The 25223-nt window shown below is 41.1% G+C and overlaps 4 protein-coding genes across 4 annotated transcripts; 3 read left to right on the top strand and 1 right to left on the bottom strand.

The window, feature by feature from the left end:
- The first annotated feature begins 2787 nt into the window (after positions 1–2787).
- LOC11175698 (uncharacterized) lies at positions 2788–20740 on the top strand. The gene is made up of 2 exons (XM_061644255.1): positions 2788–3878; positions 19763–20740. The coding sequence occupies exons 1-2, from the start codon at positions 3686–3688 to the stop codon at positions 20101–20103; spliced, it is 534 nt and encodes a 177-aa protein (XP_061500239.1). The 5' UTR covers positions 2788–3685; the 3' UTR covers positions 20104–20740.
- On the top strand, positions 4875–6270 carry LOC133391294 (uncharacterized). Its single transcript, XM_061644254.1, has 2 exons — positions 4875–5853; positions 5926–6270. The coding sequence occupies exons 1-2, from the start codon at positions 5401–5403 to the stop codon at positions 6103–6105; spliced, it is 633 nt and encodes a 210-aa protein (XP_061500238.1). The 5' UTR covers positions 4875–5400; the 3' UTR covers positions 6106–6270.
- LOC133391293 (uncharacterized) lies at positions 14373–16533 on the top strand. The gene is made up of 2 exons (XM_061644253.1): positions 14373–16189; positions 16256–16533. The coding sequence occupies exons 1-2, from the start codon at positions 15719–15721 to the stop codon at positions 16433–16435; spliced, it is 651 nt and encodes a 216-aa protein (XP_061500237.1). The 5' UTR covers positions 14373–15718; the 3' UTR covers positions 16436–16533.
- On the bottom strand, positions 20589–25223 carry LOC1278814 (uncharacterized). The gene is made up of 2 exons (XM_061644252.1): positions 24185–25223; positions 20589–24122 (listed from the first exon to the last, which is right to left on the bottom strand). The coding sequence occupies exons 1-2, from the start codon at positions 24211–24213 to the stop codon at positions 23054–23056; spliced, it is 1098 nt and encodes a 365-aa protein (XP_061500236.1). The 5' UTR covers positions 24214–25223; the 3' UTR covers positions 20589–23053.

Genomic DNA, 25223 nt, shown 5'->3' with positions numbered 1-25223 from the left:
TGTTGAAAGAGTTGCTGAGTTTATCTGCTATCCGAGGTTCTCTGCCGCCTGCTCGATCCCTTGGTAGGCTTCTGCTTCATAGGAGAGCCGCAGATCAATGATGTCTATGTCATCAGCGTATGTCAGGATCTGGGTTTGTCAGTGTCATGTTTTGCATTATATTTATTTCTTCACGAAGTGCTTGCTTTATATTATTGCTTGCTTGCAATATTCTACTGACAAGAGAAGTAAAAACGTCGCCCAAGATCGACAATGCTGCGGCGATAGAGTTTTACGCGTTTATTGGTTTAGCACCTAAGCCAAGTGTTTGACAAACTTTTTGAAGTTGAATTTCATTTAAATGAAAGATTCGACTTTTTTTTTATTGATAGGAATATTGATGAAGCATTCAGAAAAGCAGCACGGTAACAAAAGATAATTATTACTATGCCAAATGAACGGCTGAACGGTTGAGTTTGATCAAGTTTTTTAATATTAATATTTTCTAAAATGACATACTTGCCAGGTTTTGAACTCTAAGTGCTGTTAAGTAGATTTAAAATTAAATGTCCAAGTAATTTCAGTAATTTTAGTAATGCAATAATTTCAATATACGCAATACAGGTCAGATAGAATTTTGCTAGGTTATATGTCTTAGCGAGAACTCTACGATTAGCGATGTCAATTTACAAGCATATTTCATACGGATACATATATTTTTTTATACAGTGGATCAATGAATTGTTTCTTTTAAATTTATTGCTTAGAGTGTTTGGACCTATTGGCCTAATTTACCTGTTTTAATCAGAAAATTAAATCTGATCTTAACAACTAACTTTCTTCTTTATTGTTTATAATTTTTTAAATTGTTTTCATTGGAAATTATTCTTTGGTTTATAAGTTTTTGCTGGAAATCAATGTCTGGTGAAATGATAGTGGTATCCAGTTGACAAGATGTACGTTCCGCATTGTATCCATGGCATTCGGTGAAAATGTAGCGCACGGTTATATCAACGCAACAGCAACTGCATAGTGGTGGGATAGACTTTAGCAAAAAGGTGTAGATGAGCCTGGTATAGTTAATCCGAAGTCGTGATAGTACTCTCTGATCCTGGTGTTATGAATGATACCTCCATGGCCATGTTGTAGTATTCATGGTTCTCAAGAAAGAGCTCTCACTGCTAACAACCAAATAGTCGTTCCGTTTTATTGGCGACGATGCTTTACGGAATAGACGGTACTGCTACACCTGATGATCCTGGTTTTGTGCACTATGTTTTGCGGTCATTTGATGGATGACCTATCAGTACATTAAATGCGTCCAAACAAAAATAAATATTTTACTTTATTCTCTGGCCGGTCTCTTGGTACAGTTCTCAACTCGTACGACTTAACAACATGCCCGTAATGGGATCAAGCCCCCATACGGATGTGCCGCCATACGTAGGACTTGACTACCCTGTTATGGGGGTATATTCCATAAGTCACTAAAAGAAAACCCCACAAGTGGTGCAGGCAGGCCTTCACCGACAACGGTTGTTGAGCCAAAAGAAGAAGAAGAAGAGCTTTATTGTTTGCCAAAATCAAACAACCAACATATGGCATAGTTAAGATTACATGGACGATTGTACACATGAGAAGATAATTTAGTTTTTACGAACTACGAGTTTTTATGAACGGCCAATACGGTAATGCCGGCATATATAGGCTTTTGAGACTTATTGATTACCACACAACCGAATAGTCAAGTCTGTCCTTGGTACGGGGCGACGACAATCCATATGAGGCTTGAACCCGCGACGCGCATATTATTAAGTCGTACGAGTTGACGGATGTACCACGGACTGGACTAAAAGCTGCCTAAAAAATGAAAATGGTGTTTATGTACGGTCCGAAAAGAGTTCTTCAAAACTCGTAAGCCATATTGATGTACAATTTTTTACTTTTTGATTTGTCGATTGATCAAATTCATGATTATAAACATATTTTGGATAAAGTTAATCCTTAAAAGAGCAACAGAATTTAAGATCCTTTAAAAGCATCGTAAAGTTTGTTGCATTGTCAAGGCAATAAAATGGCTAATGGGGCAAGTTACCTAATCATTTATACACCAATATTCAGTTTACGTGACAAGAGCTCCAACGCCGACTGCAATAGTCAATAGTTAAGTGAATGAGCAAGTAAAAAGCAAAACTGATCCAAATAAGAGAATACGATTACCCAAAACTACAATGTTTCAACGGTGGCCCGAAATGTACGGCTTTAACCAGCCGGCAATGACGCATCGGGTGAAAATACATAGAAACCCCTCGAACACACTCAACCAACCCTCACCACAAGTGGGGCGATGATGTTGAGTGCTACCAAAATAAGAGAAAAAAAACAAACTTTTTCACCGGCGACTAACTGGAACTTGAAGCCGTGAAGGTCGTTAAAAGCGTTTGCCCCCTCTTTGACGATCATTTGACGGTTGCTGGTTGGATCAAATCTCGGTCAAAACTCGCATGCCGCTCCACACGTGTGACGTTGTTGCTGTAGTTGTGCTTCCAATGTGTATTTCTTTCGGTTTAGCCACTCCGTTTGTAACTGCGCGGTTCGGGGTTCGGGCGTGTGTAAGTGGCCCCGCTTGAAGATCGCATAACAACGACAACGCGGTTTAGTGCAATGTTGCGATGTTGTTACGCACCCCTTTAGCCGAGCACAAACAAACACATACACATACACATGAACCATCCAACATCTCACAGTAGAGTGTGTGACCAAGGCGAAGAGTTCATATCGACCGGATGAAATCACCCCCTACGCTGCACCCATCCGCAAGCGATAAAAGGGTGTTGTAAGCATCTCTCTCTCTCTCCCTTCCCGCGGGGGTTGCTTGCTGTTTTGCGGTTCTTTTGCGGGTTTTGTTTTTATCCGGTGTGTGCTCCCCTCCTTGTTCTCCCACTGTGCATGTGTGTGTGTGTATGGGTGGTGTGCGGGCACGTGAATGTTTGCTCCACCGGAGCACACTAAAACCGGGTGACCCACGGCTTTCGAGCGGATGCGTGTATGTGTGCGCCGTCCCCTGAGGGAAGGAAACAGCATCGGCGCAGCGTTATTCGAGAAGCGCACAGTGCGCGTGTTTTCGTGGAGTAAAAACATTCGTCAAACAACGGCGCAGAGTTTCACACGCGGTTTCGTTCGATCAGTGTGTTTTTAGGTGAGCAGAGATACCTTCGTCTTCCAGTGTGTAGCGATAGTGAGATCACAACAGCATTGGCGTAGTGAACTGCGTCATCGTCGTGCGTGTTTGCATTGGTTGCGTTGCGGAAGGTTTGATGTTGTTGGATTCGTGCGTGTAAAACGGTCCCAACGGCGTGGTAATTGTGACACCGAAAAGAGCTTATCACACGCGTGTGTATTGATTGCAATCGTAGGGAAGGTTTTACGGTTCGAGGGAGGGAAAGAAACAGTGAGAAAGCAACGTAACAGAGCACGGCGGGTAAAGAGAACAACGGTAAACATTTGGTGTAAACTGTACGCTGGTTCGACGCACGCTGCCGCGTACGATAACATCTAGTACTCCACCAAATTCAGCAGTGCGGAGAGAAAAAACGCTTAAAACTAGCGGCTGAGCAGAGAATTATTAAAGAATTTGGTGGTTCGAGAAAAGATTCGTGCAATTCGTGTTTTCTGTAATAAGGAGTATCCGTAACGGGCAGGCAGCATGGCAAACAACGTGGCCGGGCAGCTGTTGGTGTACGCGCTGCTGCTCTTCTTCATGGTGGTCGTAGTGTTCCTGTCCTACGCAATGATTCTGCACACCGAGCAGACGCAGATGTGGAGCACCATCAAGGATCGCGGCGCAATGCGTACCATGCCGAACGGTACCACCAACTACTGGTACTACATTGTACGAGGTAAGTGCCGAAGCCGTTTGCCGTGTAGTAGGCTACGATCTAACGCCGGTACACAGACCAGCTGGCCTGCTCATACGCACACTTTGATGAGGCACAGTAGTCACCTGCCATCTCCGATTGTTCCATTCCGATAAGGCTGTGCAGTGTCGTGACCTAGACACGCTGGTGTGTGCTCCACCGTTGTCCGTCCCCAAGTGTGCTCAAGTGGGCAACTAAGGCATATCGAACACTTATCGATCGCTGTACTCGTAATCGAAATTGCCACCACTCCGCAGCACACAAACACAAACACGTCAATTGCATTGTGATCGGTGGATATGAGCGGAGCTTTCCATACGCTGGAGAGCGTTTGATTTTATATTGAGTTAGTTTGCCTTTCCCTGCTCGTCCGCCCGGTCAATTGCTCGGGTGTGCTAATTGATTGCTAAATGACACAGATACTCATATGCGGATGATGGGAAAGGGGAACCGGTACAGCCAGCCTGACTGATTGATGTGCGAACATTGTGCACATCCCGAAGGTTGTATGCTGATGACATTGTTGTTTCTTTGATTCAACCTTTGCACAGTTGCACATGCCTAATGATCGCATGAGATCGCCATGTCAACATTATTACATGATTGGAATAAAGAACAAATTCATTTGTATTTTGCCTGCATATCTACAAAAATATGGGCAGGTTCGGTAATCTTGTGTTTGACACGCCAACGGACATTATGCGGAATATGTAGGTGAAACATAGTAGCGTTATAGTAAACTTTACTGGTACTGCATATCTCGGAGATTACCAGCATAGACTTTTGTGAAGAACCGAAGAGCCAAATTGATTCAAGAAGAATAAAAAAAGCCCGCGATCTTGCAAGGAAGTAGTGGTGGGAACTCGGAATTACACCTACCCGATTGCAATTCCATGTTCGGAAACAATTCCTAAGACGATTCCGATACTGGAATCGATTCCGATTCCGGAGTCGGCTTCGGAATCAGAATCGACCTGAGAATCGCAATACCGTAACAGGATTGACGCCAGATATGGAATTAGCTCCGGAATGAGAATGAGCTCTGGAATTGAAATAAGCCAACGCAACAAATGCCTATTCTTATAGAGATGCCAAAACCGACTCTGCCAGTTCCAGAGCCGATGCCAATTCCGGAGTCGATTCTGATTCCGGAATTTTATTCCGGACCTACTATTCGGAATCTATTCCAGAAAACTTTGGAGCTAGCCGGAATCGATTCTGATGAAAATTTCATTTTTCCCATCACTAGAATGAATCCCAAACTCTGTACTAATTTTGCTCTGCGTAAACAATGCATTACATGAATGCGTGCACGATTTGTAATTGTCAAATTGTCTGTAAGTAGTCGCAATCATGTTACCGTAATCATAGTTAACCGTGTAATAGACCAAATTTAATTGCAGAATGTGTTCTCAACTACTTACGCCCCTGCGTATATAAACGCACATGTTAAATATTGTTACTCGAGTTTCATTTTAAATGTTGTGCAGAGCGTGCCGGCAAAATGAAATTTGTGCCGTTTTGGTACTTTGCGAGTCTGCCTTTTTGTTTGTTCGTATTAAACACCGTACACTGTAACCAGCAACCGGTCCCTGTGTACTATCCCAATCGAATCGTTTTCGCGAATAATTCAAAATCGTTCACTGTACGAGTGACACGGTTCGTCTGCACGGAGACGCCATACGAAGTGTCCGAATTGGTGCAGTGCAAAACTGTGCTACGGAGAAATAAACCAACATTTTTCAACTTGACAGTCCAAGTGCCCAACGTGCTGAACCTGCTTTACTTCCAGGTGAAAACATTCTATCGGTTGAACGATTACCAACCCTTTCCAATCAGCATAATTACGGAAGTATGTAGTTATTTGCGTAACCCATCGGACGACGTATTTTCCCGCCATCTTATGTCTGTGTTTTTCGAAACTATACCACATTTACTGTACTACTGTCCACATGGGGTAAATATGATTAAACCGTAGTCCATCGGCGTCAGCTTTTACTCACTGCCCTTTCCTCACCCTTTCGTATAGAACACAACGTACCATGCCGAATACTGGCTTGAGGATAAGTTCTTTCCCAAATCTATGCCTGCTGGTGACTATCGGCAGGACGTTTGGTTTCGCGATGAACAGAACAAGACAATGTTATCCTATCAAGCTTTCTTTTCTGTTCGCCGAAACGGTATATGGCGTTCAATGCTCGAGTGGTAGTTATGCTATCAAACGATTTTTTTATAAACAATCGATAAACAATTCAACACGACCAATTAGATGTGTCAGATAATACAATTTATCGATCAAATCAGATCCGATCAAATGTCAAGAAGAAAGTATAAGTACACTTCTCAATAAAGATATAACAATAACACACCCTCATCATTGGAACTGAGTATCAGTCTTATTCGAGTGATTTCTTCTTAGTTTGGATTAGAAAGAACATATTATTTTGATTGATTTTACTGAGAGTGGTGATGCTATTTTGTAGCTATAATGAGCTGTGATGAATATCAAAAAGATTTGTCAATTGTCAAATCAAGCTGTAGTTCAACCCAGAAAGTAAATAAATACGCAATATAACATATTTTACTATCCCAATAGGAGCGTGATCCGCACAGCGATAATATGTTAACAGGAAAAAAACACCCACCAAGATGAAACACAGCACAGTTTTCAGTTTCAGCTCTAACCCACATTCACAGACATAGATTGGATAAAGGTTAGAGTTTATGGAAATGTTTGTCGTTGTTCCCAGATATAAAAATTGAATAAAAGCCTATGTTTGTACACAAATTTGTCGGGGTTTTGTTCGCTAACACGGCCGTTTGCATAAAGGGATCATCATGCATCGAGCAATGATTGTACTTTACTCGATTACTCTATTATCATGCCAACAGCCGGTAGTGCACAAGCGGGATGCTGTCACATTTCGTTTCAAAAGCTGACAGCTGTCAAAATGCAACATGTGCTCATTGTTTACCACTGTCAGTGTATAATCAACCCATTATCCCTTCTTTGCTAGTACATCCGTCGAAAAAAGACTACAGTTCCGGTGTGATATTCAAGCTAACTTTTTTCTTTATTTTTGCAAATGCCCATAACATTTACCACATATGACTAGTTTACCATTATTTGTGTCATTATTTTACAAATCGTGAACGCACTGAAACAAAACTTAATGTTCCATATTTAGCTCGATCCAATCTTCACTCATCTTCGTTAAATTACGAAAAAATTTGAACCGATAATATAATGTTTTTATTTCATAGGTGTGAGGGCTGAGTTATTTTTAGATTTTGGAAAAGTGTTTTTCTACTTGTTTTTATCCTAAGCTCGTTTTGGATGTTGTTGATTTAAACGTAGATCAGAGATAACTTTATTTATGGAACATGCTCTACTAACGCAATGGAACCGATACATAAATGCTGAACTTAATTGTTAATTCTGCTCCTAATATAAAAAATGTTAATGGTAAATTGTCGTAGTTTCTAGATGAAAAATCAATTTAGTCTAGCACTATAATTATGAACCATGTAATTGGCTAAATTTGATCCATGAATGTGTTCTCGTCTACTTACGCCACAGCGTATATATATTCATCAGTGCAGAGCGCGCAACCAAAATGAAACGTGTGCATAGGCTTTTTCGGTGTTTTGTGCGGTTTTTTATTATCGCATCCTGGCTCGTATTCAAACCCGTACAATGTGACCAGCAAAACATTCCCGTGTACTATCCCAATCGAATCGTCTTCACGAATGAATCGAGACCGTTCACCGTACGAGTGACCCGGTTCATCTGTACGGAAACGCCATACCAAGTGTCAGAACTGTTGCAGTGCAAAACTATACTGCGCCGAAATAGTCCAACATTCTTTAATATAACGCTACACGTGCCGAAAGTGTTGAACGTTGTGTATTTCCAGCTTAAAACATACTACAGGTTGAACGATTATCAAGCTTTCCCAGTGGATGTATTATTAGAAGCGTGTGCATATTTTCGTAACCCATCGGAAGATATATTTTCCCGCCATGTAATGTCTGTATTGTTTGCAACATCACCCCAACTGCTGTACTACTGTCCACATGGTGTAAATATAACTTGATTGCATGTGGCATTGGCTGAGCTACAACTCATTATCATTCGTTTCTTTCAGAACCGAACTTACAATGTCGCTTACTGGCTTGAAGATAGATTTTTTCCCAAATCGGTGCCAGCCGGAGACTATCGAATGGATGTTTGGTTTCGTGATGAGCTAAACATGACTCTAATTTCATATCAAGCTTACTTTTCTGTGCGCCGAAGGGGTGTATGGCGTTCTTTGCTCGAGTGGTAGAAACATATGGAATCGCGCGCTACACATATTTATCGATAAACATAATTGTTTGAATCTATTAAAGTTTAGCTGGGATGTTTATTTTATTTTTTTCCTTTAAGTAGTTTTGGTTAGGGTTAGGTACGACTATGTGGCATAGTAAAACATTGATGCTCTGATTCTCTGACGAGATTAAAAACTTATTCCGTAAAACACGTGTCGAAAAGTAACAGAAAAGGTTTTTTACATTACTTAATGAAGAAATCACAATAAATTAACAATTATCGTCCTAAATTTGAATGTGCCCGTTAAATGAATTTGGCCCACAGTTTAAGATATATTAAGTAAATTGAGTGGTAATGTTATTCTGAGATGTTTGCTTGTTACACGGAATTTAAAATGATCTGATAAGACTGGCATATTTTCTCCACTTTGTGTAGCGTAAAGGGATACGTGGATGTCTTGTTTATGAGATAAACAGATTATGACATAAAAAGGGCTCCAGAAAGTGTACTAAAAGAATTAGAATCGCTGAAAATCTCTAAATCCGGCCCACAGCAGTCACGGCTGTTGCGTCAAATAACAAAAAGATTTGTCAGGTTTTTTTCCTGTGCTATAATTTAATAACAGCATTTCCTACCTACTGCCCAACGCACAAGGCGCGTTCAACTATCCCAATAGGTACGTTACCACGACAGCGGCAAAATGCTGACAAAAACTTCAAACAAAACAGCCAAGAAAATGAAACGACCGACAAATTCAGGAAGATTAAATGCTTTTTGAGTCTCCAACAAAGCCGGTCTTAATGTCACCATTTTATCAACTTTATTTAGTCGTTGCTCCAGGTTGCAAAATGATGAAAACTAAATAAAGCGACCAAAGGTCACATTATAACGGTATGATCGTGAATCGGACAATTGTTGATCTTTGTTTCATTCCATTATTAGTCTACTAACAGCCAATATAGCATACATTCTATTGAGCACGCTGTCATACTTCATTACAAAAGCTGACAACTGTCAACGTGCAACATGTTCTCATTGTTTGTTTTTTCAGGGTGTATACTGGTGGTGGGTCATACGATTCATTTCACGACCCGACCCGGAGTCGTTGCGAGCCAGTCCGAACCGATTCCGACCCGTGGATGCAGTTGGTGCGCTAGGTCGGAGTCGGAATCAAATCCGACCCGCCGGTGCAATGAGTTCGGGTCGACCCGAAAGATCAGTAGGTGCAAGAAAGCATAAGCGACTCCGACCCGTTGGTGCAGCGAGTTCGGGTCGGGTCGGGTCGGACATGAACTTGCTGCACCAACAGGTCGGAGTCTCTTATGCTTTCTCGCACCTACTCATCGGTCGGGTCGACCCGAAATCGCTGCATCCGCGATTCGAAATGAACCCACCTTGGCCCGACCCGAACTCGCTGCACCAATGGGTCGAAGTCACTTACGCTTTCTTTGACCTACCGGAGTCATTGCACCTACTGAACCTACTTGTATCTTTCGGGTCGACCCGAACGACTACGGGTCGCTTACGGATGGCTCCGATCCGATAGGTTCGAGTCGACTCACCCATCACTAGTTTATACGTTCACAACATCGCCATTTTCGAATCTACAGAAGAATCGTGTCATGGAATCGCAAAACTGTTCGCCAATTTTTTTTTGGTAACTCTCCACGGAACGATTGTTTGATGGCGAATATTTCCCCTTCTACTGTCTACTGTCAAATCTCTACTGTCAAAAAAGATGCGCAAAAAGTTTAGCGTTTCCATGATACGATTTTTCTGTACATGCGGTCCCCGAGATACACGGTATCTCTTATACGCGGATTCAGAAAAAAGCGGTTTTCTAAATTTGACAGTTCTTTGAGCAAATTGTACTAATTTGACAAAACAATTGTAAAATTCCAAATAAGTTCCCTTTTGATCGAATGTAAAAAAAGATTTCAAAAGGTTCAAAACTGTTTAATTCAGTCAGAATCATATCAAATAATGAATTAAGTGGTTAAAATCACCCCTTACTTAGAAAATTATACGAAAATTAGTGATATTTCCTCGAAAGCCAAGATTCAACTTGCGCGGAAATTCAAGATACGCGATATTTTGCGGCCGTTTTCGGTCCCCATTAACCGTGTATCTCAGGGACCGCCTGTATATCCGAAAATGGCGATTAACGTATACACATTATCACATGTTTTTACCGTTTAGAAATCACTAAAAACTTTCAAACGAATGCTCTACCATGCGCAGAGATCCCAAAAGATAAGTTTAAATAACCAAATACAGTATACGCTCGGTAATCAGCACGCTCGATAATCCGCACTTTTGACAACCAAAATCATGCGAAAAACAGTGTTCGGTCGAAGTGATATATAATTAAAAAGAAAAACACCTTTCTATTTTTTAAATTATAAGCTTTCTTTGCACAACATGTATGTAACAAATGTATGTAATATAATAATTAGGTCAGACACCGAGACAAAAAAAAACAATTAAAAAAAATACATTAAGACGTCATTCGATAATCCGCACTTGATCAAGTGTGGATTGCCAAACGTGAACTGAATACAGTTTTCTATGCACCTGTCAAAAGATTACAATTAAAGATTTGTGCCATCCAGCATACAGCAGATGGCAAAAATTCAAAGAAAAAGAATCACCGAACTCTGCTCAAATTTACATTGCCATGGGAGACAGTGATTTTGATAAGAATTTACTAGCAAAAATCGTTTGGTCGAAACAAGGCTAATCACATTCATGCGTGCGGAACTTAATTGTAAATAAGCCGTAATTATGAAGCTAAAACTCATTACACTCGTTTACTATGATGGCGATATCAATTATACAATAGTCTAAATATGATCGCTGAATCTGTTTTTCGACTGCTTACGCGACATCGTATATAAACGCACATGGTAAACAATACGATCAAGGCAACAGCAATTCTCTAATTTTTATTTTAAAATTTCATCAGTGCTTAGCGTGCCGACAAAATGACACGTGTGCAGGAATGGTTTTGGTACATCGAGAGCCTGCTTGTTGTCACATTATTGTGCGCATTAAAAACCGCACAATGTGACCAGCAACACATTCCCGTGTACTATCCCAATCGCATCGTCTTCACGAATGAATCGAGACCGTTCACCGTACGAGTGACACGGTTCATCTGTACGGAAACGCCATACGAAGTGTCAGAACTGTTGCAGTGCAAAACTATACTGCGCCGAAATAGTCCAACATTCTTTAATATAACGCTACACGTACCTAAGGTGTTGAACGTCGTGTATTTTCAGGTGAAAACATACTATCGGCTTAATGAATATCAGGCTTTTCCCGTCGATATATCAGTAGAAGCGTGTGCTTATTTGCGTAACCCATCGGAAGATATATTTTCCCGCCATGTAATGTCTGTAGTGTTTATAACCATGCCAGATTTGCTATATTACTGTCCACAAGGGGTAGATATGATTTAACTGTACTTAATTTCGTTGTAAAATTTAATTCACTGTGCTTTTCTCCTTTCGCATAGAACACAACGTACCGTGCGACATTCTGGCTCGAGGATAAGTTTTTTCCCATGTCGGTGCCAGCCGGTGACTATCGGATGGACATTAGATTTAGTGATGAGCTGAACAAGACACTAATTTCATATCAAGCTCACTTTTCTGTTCGCCGAAGAGGTGTATGGCGTTCTTTGCTAGATTGGTAGAGCCTTTGACATCGTACAGTGAGCATCTTTATCAGTACACAAAACAATATCACAAATTGGATGCATTAGATAACAAGTGAACACCAACCGACGACAAAAAATATAAAAAAAAAATAGTTTTGAACACTTTCTATTACAGAAATAAATTTCTTACCATCATTTGAACTTAAGGTAGGTCGTTATCAATGAGTTTAAATATGTTAAGTTAAAATTCTATGAGATTTAAATTAGAATAAATTGAGTTTTTTTGTAGGGTACAATGTTACTATGATTGGTTTTGCAGGCAACCAGCCAAGACCAACTGATTCCGATGAGGACCGATATGAATTCTAGATTCAGACCGGCATGAGTTCAGTATCAAATCCAGGACCGGTGTATGTCTAGTATCAATTTCAGAACGACTTTGAGTTCAATATTAGTTCTAGGAATAGTTTGGGTGTGTGGTCGATTCAAGGAGCGGTATGGGTATACTATGAGTACCAGAACCGGTATGAATTCAGTTTTGGTAATAGGCCAATTAATGGGTCGTTAAACGATGTTGATTTATTTATTTTGTTTTTTTTTCTTTTTTTTTTTCGTACACCTTGGAGTAAAGGCGATCCTTCAAATTTGATTGCATAGGCCTTTAACGGGGCCAAATTATTTGGTAACATAGTTCAATGGTAGGGGAACTGAGTGGCCGCCAGGATCCTCGACGATTAAGGGACCCGGAGTTCGCTAACCCAGCATAAACAACAGAGGATTGAGCAGTCCCGTAAGGGGCCCCATACTCGAGTACAGATTTTCTACCGATAGTTCAAGTTGGCGAAAACGCAAAAAATTAAATTTGTCAAGAAATTAAAACATATTCTACGTGTATAATTAAGGTGGAGGTTAGTTTGCTAATACGCTCATCTACTCTTTTTTGGAAAAAATATGTAAAAAATAGGTTATACAAATAGAAGCGGAATCAGTTTGATTTTCTCCATCTACCGGTTGCTTCTACTTTCCGTAAAACACGCTGGAACAAAAAAGAGGAGTCGACGGATTCTTACGGCCTTACGATTTTAACCCATGACTAGAGTGTTGTTGAATCATGCGAGTTGACGACTGTACCACGGGTCGCGATAACTGTCATCTAAAAGAATCAAGCACGGTTAAGGTAGATCAGTTAATGGAAATAGGCGATATCAAAGCAGCGGGAAATTATTCTAAAGAAACAAGATCTATTTTTTTAACTGTATAGCGAATTTTAATTATACGCAAACAGCAGTTGTAAGAGGGATAAACAATGATGCTACTCCCGAATAGACTGTTACATTTCTAAAATTTGCAACAACATAATCTTGCTCTTCAGAAACATTTATGCGCGTCTGATTTAATTGTTGATACATCTATAATTGATCGTAATTATTGGACCGAAAATGATTTTACCCTTGCACTACAATGATATCACTATAAGCTATGTGACAGGTTAAATTTGATCAACGAAACTATTATAGTCTATGTACGATCGTAAAAAACGAACGCTTAACATATTTATCAATAAAAAAAGTGAATTAGAGAGCATGTTTCGAACGACCAAAACGACTGAGGATGAAAGCATTCTTCGTAAAACAAGTTGCCTAAGAAAATGATTGGTATTATATATTAACAGTTTCTAATTGAGAAATATAAACAAACTAACAATCCTCATGTGGACTTATAATTATGCATTCTAAACAACCACAAGAATTCAGAATTAAGAATGAGAATTAATAATGCGTTTTTTTATACGTAGGATAAAGAATTATAGGTCAACTGATGGGTCGTAATGTTTTAGACAACAAACCGGCATCGTGGAATAAAATAGTGTTAATTGCCCCAGACATTGGAGTAGATCAAGAAGAATCTTTTAATGCGCGAAACAACGACGCTGTTAATTGCGTTGTTTATCTATGCCTCTTATCGTATGTCTCTGAATATAATGATGCTCGCTAACTTTTAGCGGTTGTAGCCAGTTTGAACCGGACCTGTTTGGCCAGAGTTCTATCTATCGTGTACTGTGTAAGCTTGTGTTATTTTATCCAATGATAAAATGTAACAGGTATCATTTCCAAATTAGCTGGATCACAACCGGCTCCGGATCTATTTGCTTTCTCAATAGGAACAAAGAACTTGTGAGACAAATTAGTTGTACGTTCATGGTGTGCTTCGTGGTTAAACAGAATGAAATTTCCTTATCGTCGAATACAATTTGCTCATAGTGTTTTAATACCGTATCAGAAGAAATGAGATGGCATGCTGCGTACAATGAAATCAATGAGACGCCATTACTAGATATTGAAGAGAATCGACGGTTACCTTGAAATTTGTTGTAAACAACGAACCGGTACCGGTAAACATAAACTCGTAGGCATTGTTTAAAAATTTCCAATTGTTGCAAGATTTAGATAAACTAATCTGGATCATAAGCACACGAAAAACGCAACGGAGAGTAAGAGAGAGAGAGAGAGAGAGATAGAAACTATACAATTATGTGTTTCGGTTACACACCGTACGTTGGACAGTTCGCTACTTCGATGATCATACTACAGATGGTGCTGTAAAGCATGGTGGATGTCTTAGCTAAAACACTATCGCAATTTTAAACCTTTTAGTATTTCGAGTCGTTTATCTTCATAGTTGTATTTGATCTTTTAATGGACCATTGCAATTTGATTTGTTGGAGATTGTTGATTTGTCCAATTCATCGGAAAAATTTAAATTCATTTCAACAATTGACATAAACAAACAAACACCATGCCGAGTGCAAAAATAGCAATGAGTTCTGTGGTCAAAACCTCAAAAACTCCGAGTAATCAATAGTATTTTAGTCAAAAAACGTGAAATTCGACTTACGCGGATATTCGAGTTACGCGGATTCGTCGGGAACGCAGAAACCGCGTAATTCGGGAACAGACTGTACATTATTTTCCAATCAATTGTTGATATAACAATTTACCAATGTCTAGTATATGACCAAGGCCGGTCTCGTAGTACAGTCGTCAACTCGTACGACTTAACAACATGCCCGTCATGGGTTCAAACCCTAAATGGACCGTGCCGCCATACGTAGGACTGACTATCCTGCTATGGGGGGAAATCAATCAGTCACTGAAAGCCAAACCCACAAGAGGTAAAGGCAGGCCTTGACCCGCAACGGTTGTTGAGCCAAAGAAGAAGAAGAAGAGGTATATGATCAATGTCTAGTATAGTATATAGTATGGTATATATCACCAAAAGAGCGTACAAAACGAATCACTACAAAAAAAATCAACTAACGGCTGCTAGTTGGAAAGCATTGAACTTAAGAGTTAATATTTAATGCAACTTTACGATCAAACAGAAAAATGAGATAAAAAAAAATAACATTCAAAAAACAAAGTCGTGATAAATAACATGAACGTTAACAATGAAGAAACAGAAAATTACGAGTATATTTGAAATAATAAACGAAATATTTGTTTAAATATTGAGTTGGATTTTTCATGATATAATATTCATAAAAAATGCCTTATTTATAGCACTATTTTGGCACTGGAATCAATAATTTTAGTTTCCATAAAATATGTACGTATTTTTTTAACAGCGCTATGCACATCACGAGTGAATTACTTTAACAAATTAAACCTGACATACGACGGTTCACTGTACATGAACAGCAGAAAAAAAATGAATAATTATAGTAAAAGAAAACATTGCAACAGCATCAATACCTTTGATAATCAAAATTGACCAACTAGTTCTCGCTTATAATTATTTAGCATTGTCAGAGTAAACTACATCATCAGTATAAAACATGCAGTCACAATGAAACGTGTGCAGCATATTGTTCAGTGTTTTGTAAGAATTTCCATAATCACGTATGCATTTTATCACGCATTAAAAACCGTACAATGTGACCAGCAACACATTCCCGTGTACTATCCCAATCGAATCGTCTTCACGAATGAATCGAGACCGTTCACCGTACGAGTGACCCGGTTCGTCTGTACGGAAACGCCATACGAAGTGTCAGAACTGTTGCAGTGCAAAACAGTGCTGCGGCGAAATAGCCCAACATACTTGAACTTAACGATACACGTCCCGAAAGTGCTGAACACTTTGTATTTCCAGGTGAAAACATACTACCGGTTGAACGATTATCAGGCTTTCCCAGTTGATGTATTATTAGAAGCGTGTGCATATTTTCGTAATCCATCGGAAGATATATTTTCCCGCCATGTAATGTCTGTATTTTTTGCTACAGTACCTCAACTGCTGTACTACTGTCCACATGGTGTAAATATGACTTGATTGCATGCGGCATTGGCTGAGTTACAACTCATCATCATTCGTTTCTTTCAGAACCGAACTTACAATGTCGCTTACTGGCTGGAAGATAAATTCTTTCCCAAGTCGGTGCCAGCCGGAGACTATCGTCAGGACGTTTGGTTTCGTGATGAGCTGAACAAAACACTATTGTCGTATCAAGCTCACTTTTCTGTTCGCCGCAGGGGTGTATGGAAATCTTTGATCGAGTGGTAGAGCCGACAAATGATGTGTGAAAGCGATAATTGATGATGTTTAGGCAGAAATGTATCGTAGTAAATACACAATTATGCATCCTGACAGTCAGCTTCTAATCAATGCAAGATGTTATATATTTTTCTAACACCAACAGGCTGAAGCAAATGTTTAAATAATGTTCTCATTTTACTTCAATTGTAAGGAAATCATACTGATGCTATGTTATATTCTATTTTTGACCCAAGCAATCATTGACCCAAGCAACATAATCAATATGCTTTCTCACTCTGTCTAGTTTGAGGGACTGTTAGATAGAACAAGAAAGAATGATATTTTTTTGCTTGGAAAACTCTCTACCGTTCCAGATCATTAAAAAATATATGTGAATTATGCCGATGATTACATTCGCATAGTTGGTGTATATAAACGCATTGGTAATGTTTTGGACAGTACCTAATTGAGGATTATTTGTTGAGCTATCGTGAAAATCGTACCGATTATTGTGCTATTCTTGTTGTTTTTGTGTGTTTTTATATACTTGAAATGTTCAGGCCAGATATTCTATTTTTTATACAGAAATAATTGCCGTAGTGTCAATTTAACTTCATGAGATTTGATACAATTATTCACGCTTGGTAGTATATTTTTAGCAGAAAAGTTCCTATTCAAAACCTGTCAATCATGTGCTACGATTTATTTTATCTATTCCCAGAAAGAAAACCAAGGCGAAGTGTGTTCATTCCCACAGCTACCATCGCTCAATCCTTAAATGACGGTTGATAATTACTCGAAATAATCTAAATAATCTCTTTAATCACTCTGCTAATCTGCGTCAGGTTCACATAAATCAAACCGGCAGGGTAGGTTGTCCACGCCTCGAATGGGAAGAGAATGTGTGGTCCCTACTAAAACCATGTAACTGCTGCTCAAGGGTACAGCAGTTTATCTGTATAGAACGAACAGCGGGAAATATTCTTAGATTTATATTTGTAGACAACAACAAAACCTGTCGCTTGCAAGGGCGGACAAGGCAAGGAGCAAAAGTGAGACAGAAATGCGCCCGCTTTTAGTGGGCAAGAAAAATGTACTGGTTGTGTAGTAATCATTACAAACAACATGTACAACCCCAATAGCGCAAGGTACAATTTATCTAACCGACGGCACAGAGTCGGAAGAAGGACGGATTGGAAAGAGTACCTCGTGACGCTAATTTCCCACGACCATAATAAACAGTGATCGTTGCCGTTAAAGACCATCAGGCGAGGGTTGGCAGGGTACAGCACCAGCTTTTCGGCGCCTAATTGGACGGGGAGGTTTTTTTCTCCTTACATACAAATGTGGCCAAAGATAAGTTTACGGAATATCGGTGTATTTTGCAGTGTTTTGAGCCTTTTTTATTGCATCTGTTTTACGAACGATCGGTGACAGCGAACATCATCTTGGTTGGCATAACGACAACGATCGATATTCTTGCGAGATACATCCAAGGAAAGCAAAATGGTTAAACAAATGCAGTTAACGAATGCAGTATTCGGTGTGCTGTGGATTGTAATAGCCTGATTGATATTCTAAACTACACCTAACATCCGCTTCATTTGCTGAGCTAATAAGTGTTTCAAAGTTAGAATTAAATATATAAGGCTAACGCAACTGTAATGCAGGAAGTAAACATATGAGTACAGCTTAAGGCACGTGTTCTCTTTTCTTTTGCAAATCAATTTAAATGCGACAGTCGACAGAGCGTACGCCCTTGGCATACATACGATGCTTACATCACATCAATGTACGATCCAAAAAAACCTTGATACTTTCCACAAATACCATCGTTATTGAACGAGTAGAAGGTTTTACCTCCATTTAGTACCGCAGTACTGCATTACCCTCCCCGGTTGGCGCATCTGCATTCTTCGAAAATAAATGATCCGACAACAAGGATCGCAAAAGTCGTCAGCCCAATCAAGCGGCAGATGAGTGACACAAAACAAGCATAATTGACGTGAATCATATTTTTTGACCGGCATAAGACGGTCTGTCTGGTAGTAAGAGGGTAGTATTGTCATTTACAAAACATCTGATGAATGCTAGTACTAGTTCGCTTTTTGTTGGTCTAGTTGCTGCAGGGCGTTGCTATACTAGTATTCGTTAATTAGTAATATTGACTAAAACACAGAAGAAACAGATTTCAATCACATTTCAATATACCAACTCTCTTATGATTGTCCTGAAAATGATAAATTACATAAACTTTGCACAAGTAAGTCCTCGCACTTGACTAAGAATGTTTAAATAGATTAATGTAGATGAAGACGCATTGAATTGAATTGAATTGAAGTCTTCTGTATCCGTAACAAACATATCCTTCAGGTACATATGAAAACCTTTTACAAGTACACGAATTTGTTGTCGTACCTAACCCTGATTTATGCTCACTAAAAGTAAATTCGTAGTATGGACACGCAATGGAATTGATGTGAGAGCGCTAACCTGAATTATACATCATTAAATATTCATCAAACAACGATAAGGGCGAAATGTACCGAAGGCTAAATAGAGTTGATCACATATGATCATTGATGCAGTTAATGGGAGTTGTATTATGTATATAAAGATCACTAAATTAGATTCTGATAAATAATGCTAGTTACAGTAACAAGCTATGTTAATTGCTGTAATTTCTGAAGTGTTTATCATGTAGATCGTGAAAAGATGATTAATGATCACATTTTGTCAGTAACCTATACCGTGGTGCAGTAGTTAATTATTTGGTTTAACATCTAACCAGTCAAAACATTCAAGTCTAGTATGAATCGAAATGAGACCAAAGAATATCAATTTTACAGAAAACCTAGTCCATACGTCCATTACAACAACAAGGTCCCAACAAAAAGGTAAACTGTTTATGTATGGAAATATTTATAGGGCGGTCCCGTGGTTCAGACGTCAACTAGAACGATTCAATAACATGACCGTCATGGGTTCAATCCTAGAATGGACCACTCCCCCGTAGCAAGGATTGACTATATCCGGCTGCGTGGTAATGAATTAAGTCTCGAAAGCCTGTATAGGCCGGCATGTCCACGTAGGACGATACGCCAAATAGAAGAAGAAGAAGAAGTTTTCACAAGTGATTAATTCCCTTATTGATTGTTTACATGTGCTTTTTATAGATATAATCCGTTTCTTTTTCTATGATTACAATGCTATATCATCTTTCCCATGTCCATTTCATATGAAACTATTTATAAACATTACATCTATCATTATCTCTTCTAGGCTTATCGAGTGTCCCTTGCGTTATTTTTATACTAACTCTAACCTTCTCCACCACCTTGCCGCTCGTTACAGACATGGACAAGATACGCAACATGACGGACATACTGCACATGGATCGCTCTACGCACATCGTCCCTTCGCCGGCCGGTTTCAGAGTGTTCGGGAAGGACTTTGAGATACACTTCGATCGGATCAATGTAACGAATGGTGCCGGCGGGGACGACAGCTCGCACCCGCAGGAAGACTACACACCAACGCTCGTGAAACGAAAGACGTACGTCTGGGAGATAACCAGACGCCAGCCAACGGCCAACATTACCGTGCCGGTGTTTCTGGGGAAGCACGAAAAGCAAAGCATACCACCGTTCCAAAATGCCATTTCACCACGGGATTCTGACACTCAAAAAGATTAGCCCCCGGGGCTGCTGCTTCCTCATTCCACATAAAGTGTGCATAGGGTCAACATGTAAACAGCTAGAAAAGACCACTGTTTAACGATAGGTTCCAACTGTTTGGCACGTGAGTAAGGTAGAGCAAAATTGATATCGGCCATAGAAGGCGTTTTGTGAATTGACCTTTTTCTTTTATTCAATAGAAAGATAACCAGACAGATCATCAGATCAATAGAACTAAGTTAAGAAGTTACTAATCAGCTATATGGATTTTGAAAAACTTATCGTTAAACTTTTACTACATAAAGTACGTAAACTTTGACTTCTTGGACGTAGTACAGTCAGATCTGTACGCCCTCTCAATTTCGAGAGCGAGCAAGAAGTAAAATATATTAGTTAAGTAATTTTGTACATCTATCCTGAATTTATACACCATATTGTGTAGTGACACAGTAAAGCAGTATCCATGAAAGGCATTTATTGCATGCTTAAAATACGTACGTTACGCAAAAACGAAATAATAATATACAAATGGAGAGGGCTTACGAAATATAATTAGAAATTAAGCGATGTATATGGCTGGCAATTATCATTAGAAATGACAGATTTGTGATGAATTTGAAAAATAAAGAATTGTGGTTCCCTTCTTGATCATTCATTTAAAAGCTATTAAAACCTTTCCCAGTAAACAGTGCCTGTTTAAGAATCGTTCTTGCTGGACAGTTTAAACATCATATTTAATGGCAGCTCTTTCCTTCTTGCATCCATCCGAAGCGATCATAGGCTTCTGCAGAGGACAACCATCCGCTAATACACAGTGTCTGTAAAACGGCCCGCAATACGGAAACCTCTACCCTCAACAATTAATGGTTTGCATAAATGTGTTGAGGCACTGACGGTTCCAGTCAAATGCCATTGCTATGACAAGCAGCATGGTTTACGATCGCAAGAAAAACACGACAAACATTAAAAAGATGCTCTTCCCCCGTACAAAATTGCAAGAATACACGGTTGATGGAATGGTGGCGTCGTTTGGCGTCGGAACGTAACAGGCCGTAACAGACGCATTAAATCGTCCTATCACGAAATAACACGATAAGATGTATGCCGACATTTGGACCGGTAGTGGCGCACACATTTGCTTCATTTGATCGTTCCTTCGGTGCGATCGTGCTTTTGGTTTTCTAGACAGTGACTAGCAGAGTGCCTTCGATAGGCCACATTAATCATCCGCTCATTTCGGGGAACACTTCTTCGCGGGCGATGAAAAGTAGGGGTGTTACGGTTAGGTGTACGCCCGTTACAACAGCACCGACCAACTAGTGGGCCAAGTAGTGGGATTAATTTAGTAAACATACGCACGTGTGCGAGCGTCGTGGGTAAGGATAAGCGCTGATGGATGAAATCGAAAGTGTAGCGTCGTGAGATGCACTGGTAGCTGTAAATAAAAGCCCACTATTTGCATACGGGATTAGATATCATTACATGGATATTAGATAAGGGTTGGTGTGCAGGGAGCAAACAGAAAGATCATTTCCATTGGCTACAACACTGTAAGACGGACTTTAAAAGTTGCCAAAGTGATTAACCATGCCTGTTTACCATGTGTGTAAAATCGGAAGTAATCAATACAGAACTGATAAGCGAGTGCGATGTCATGTATATTGGGAATATATTTAAAATGAAAAGAATTACATATAAATGCTCATTGTTTTATTTCTATTTGCATGTAAATATACATACATTTACACATGCATTTATACACGAACATTATTCACAAGTTGTATAACAAAAATGCATAAAAGTATACATATTACAATCGAAAGAAAAAAAAGCCTGCAATAAAGTAAGTACAATCACTTCAAAATTATATCTTTAAATAAATACATCCATTTCCATAATCTCTTGCGCAATGCACAACGAAATGATTCAAATTGTGTTTGATCAACCAGACGCGCGCTAGACGGTCTGTTCGGTGAGATAAGGAATTACGTTACTATTTGTTTGCATAATTGTACATTTCTAATCGCTGCTAGCCAAAACGTTTGTTTGGCAAACAAAAGCTCGTCCCCAAAATGTGAAGGTTTAAAGCGCGCCCGTAAACGAGTAAAACGATAGCATTTTTTTGTGAGAATTCACCTGTTGGCCGGTTTACGAACCGATTGTCCATTAGGGGGCCGGCGAGTGATGTTCGGTCACTTTGCACCTACCCGGTTACTACGACAACGTCGTTCGCTGCCTACAGTAGCTGAGGTTGTGCCACGGTTGTCACAGAAAGTGGGGAAAGGAACCGAAACGGGAACAACAACCGCATGAAGTTACTTTGCCGTTTAAAGGCCATTAATTAACGCAGAATGCAGGCGCGCACAGACGAATGACATCGCGTGAAGATCAGCCGTGACATACCGTGGTCACACTTTGGCTGGCGCACCACCACACACTGCCTCACTTCTTGCTGCAAACGAGGGGCAATGTAGAGTGAGCGACAGAGAGGAAGCAAACCAAAAAAAAAGCACGATCGACGCGCCCGGTTCAGCTGATGAGAAATTGGAATGTCACACAATGTGGCCATAGAAAAGAAGAAAAAAAAACAACAACCGTCCCAGAAGAGTCACACTCGGGCCGACTTTAAGCAAGTCGACCCTGCGCTAGACGATCTTGGAGTCATTATTTCACTAACAGTACTTGAAGGTTGAGCACGGTTGCAATAGAAGTGGCAGCGCGATTTGCTTGTAAAATATTGGACACATTTGAAGGGGCTGCTGTCCCAGATTGGTGCAGTAAGGTCGAAACACACTCGGAAAACTGTTTTCCACCCACTCGTTATACGCACACACACACATGTTGTACACAAAAGTAACACATTTAAATGTACGCGTTTGTGTGTGTTTCACCCGATATCCTCTTTGTGGCATGTTTATCTTTAAAGGGTAACTGCCTCCAACTGCTACCGTCGCACCAAGTATTCGCGTTAGAACGGATCAAGCGCTCTTGCCGGTCCAGCCACCAGATCGAACTGCTCCATCAGCGTAGTCAGGTTGGCGCGCAGCTGCTCAATTTCCATCCGCTGCTGCTGTATGGTGCGCTGCTGCAGAAAGATGCGTTCCTTCAGATGGCGTACCTCCAGCGGACCATTACCCTCCGCCGCCGCCGGTTTGATGCCATTGGGACGGCGCATTTCCTCCGCATCCAGCACGATCGCATCGTCCACGCTGCACATGCGCCGATCGATCAGATGCACCACGGAACGATTCACAAACGTTTGCAGTGCTTGGTGGTACGAATGGCAATCGAGTGCGTTCGCCGATGCGTCCAGTATGCGTAGCAGAGGAAACCGCCACACGAGCAGCCCACTGTCCAGTGTGGTTAGCAGGTTGTCGCGCACGCTTAGGTTAATCAGCTGTGGCAGCTGCCACCGTTCGAGCGGGAGGCTTGCGAGAAAGTTGCCACCGAGGTCTAGGTGCGTCAGTGCGGGCAGCTGGATTACGGTTGGCGTAGTACCGAGCGTCTTGATGTGATTGCCGCACAGGATCAGCTGGCGCAGCGCTGGCATGGTGGCAAACGTATCCAGCGGTACGGCTTCGATCAAATTGTCACACAGATTGAGCTCGTGCAGCTGCGTAAGATGTTCGAAGTGTGCGATCGAGCGAAGTTTATTCATCTGCAGCCGGAGGTAGCGCACGATGTACCGTGCCCGTGGGTCGATTTCGACCGTCCGCAAACCGTTGTCGCGCAGATAGAGCTGCTCGATCGTGCTGGGCATGGTGAGTGTCGTTACCCGGGTGCCCCGTGCGAACACCCGTAGTACTCCCGCCTTGAACAGCTGGTTGTTGAACGTGTGCGTGAAGTTGCCGATGGAACCGTAAATGAAGCCGAGCTGCCGTACGCGGGGGAACACACTCGCCTGCACATCCGTGTCCATATGTACAGTGGCATTGTGCAGCTGGCACCAGGATTGGAAGTAACTGTCACAGGTATACTGTCGTACGACGGCACAATCGACGGGTAAGCTCAGGGCAAATATCACAATCACACACTTACTGTAAAGAAAATATCTCTAAATGTTACAAGAATTTTGAATATCCAAAAAGATACCACTTACAGCAAGCGCAACACAGCGATGGATGCCATCGTACATGAGGTTAGATGTGGATGCACTCCGTATAACCTCACACGTTGTTTGCTTCCGCACTCGGAGGAACGACTAGCACAATTCCAGCTGTGAAACCACTGCACTTACTGATCAGAACCGCATCTTCCATTAATGGTGCCGTATTTAGCACGCTCTATGAAGCGCAGCATCCGGAAGTTGGCTACCATGTGCCCCCCATGAATGCATTCTATCGCACTTGCAAACTGGCCTGACGGTCACGGCCTACTGAGTTAAAGGCTAAAGCGCACACACAAACACGTAGTTCGTTCTACCAACGAACGTGGCTTTGCACTCTAGCGTCTAAAAGCGGCGCAGTCTACTAAACTTATGACACCGGGCCAGCACCCAACACGCCACAATCATCAACGCGTCGATCGTGCGACGACGAACTCACCTGACTTGGCGGGATATGCTAGCGCACAGCCCAGCGACTGGGCCTCGGTCCACACCAAGCCCCATATTATCATGCCGAACTGCTGCAACCATTCCCCCACTCAGTGATGGCGGCTTTTCGCGACGATACTCTCAACATCTAAGCGAGAAGCATTTTTCCCATTCAACCCAACTTCGACGGCTCTGGTGGTGGTGACGGCGATCGCGATTGTTCGTGTGCGATTTGGTGCAAACCAGCCTCCCAGCTGGGTAGTTCCCCACCACAGCTGGTGCGCTAGAATTCCAGCCAACCCTGTGCAAATCACGATTTTGCCCATTTTTACACGGAGACTGACTGAAGGCTTCGACGTAAAACAAAACAAAAAATCGCGACCGACACAGCATGGCGTGACTTTGGAACCCTCGATCGGGAATAATGATGGAGCAAGCAGAGCGGATGGCAGCGTGTTATTGGCAGCAAGTAGTGGGGTCGTTTTGCCGTCTGTCTAGGTGGATTGTTCTAATGGGAACGGTAGCGCCCAACGGCGTCGGCTTTCGGGGGTAGGCTGGCTTGAAGTATGAGTTTTCCGGGCATATTTCAACCCAACGGAGAAGG

The sequence above is a fragment of the Anopheles gambiae genome, chromosome 2, assembly GCF_943734735.2.
Source record: "Anopheles gambiae chromosome 2, idAnoGambNW_F1_1, whole genome shotgun sequence".
NCBI classification, from domain to species: Eukaryota; Metazoa; Arthropoda; class Insecta; order Diptera; family Culicidae; genus Anopheles; species Anopheles gambiae.
This window is presented reverse-complemented; position numbering and strand designations above follow the sequence as displayed.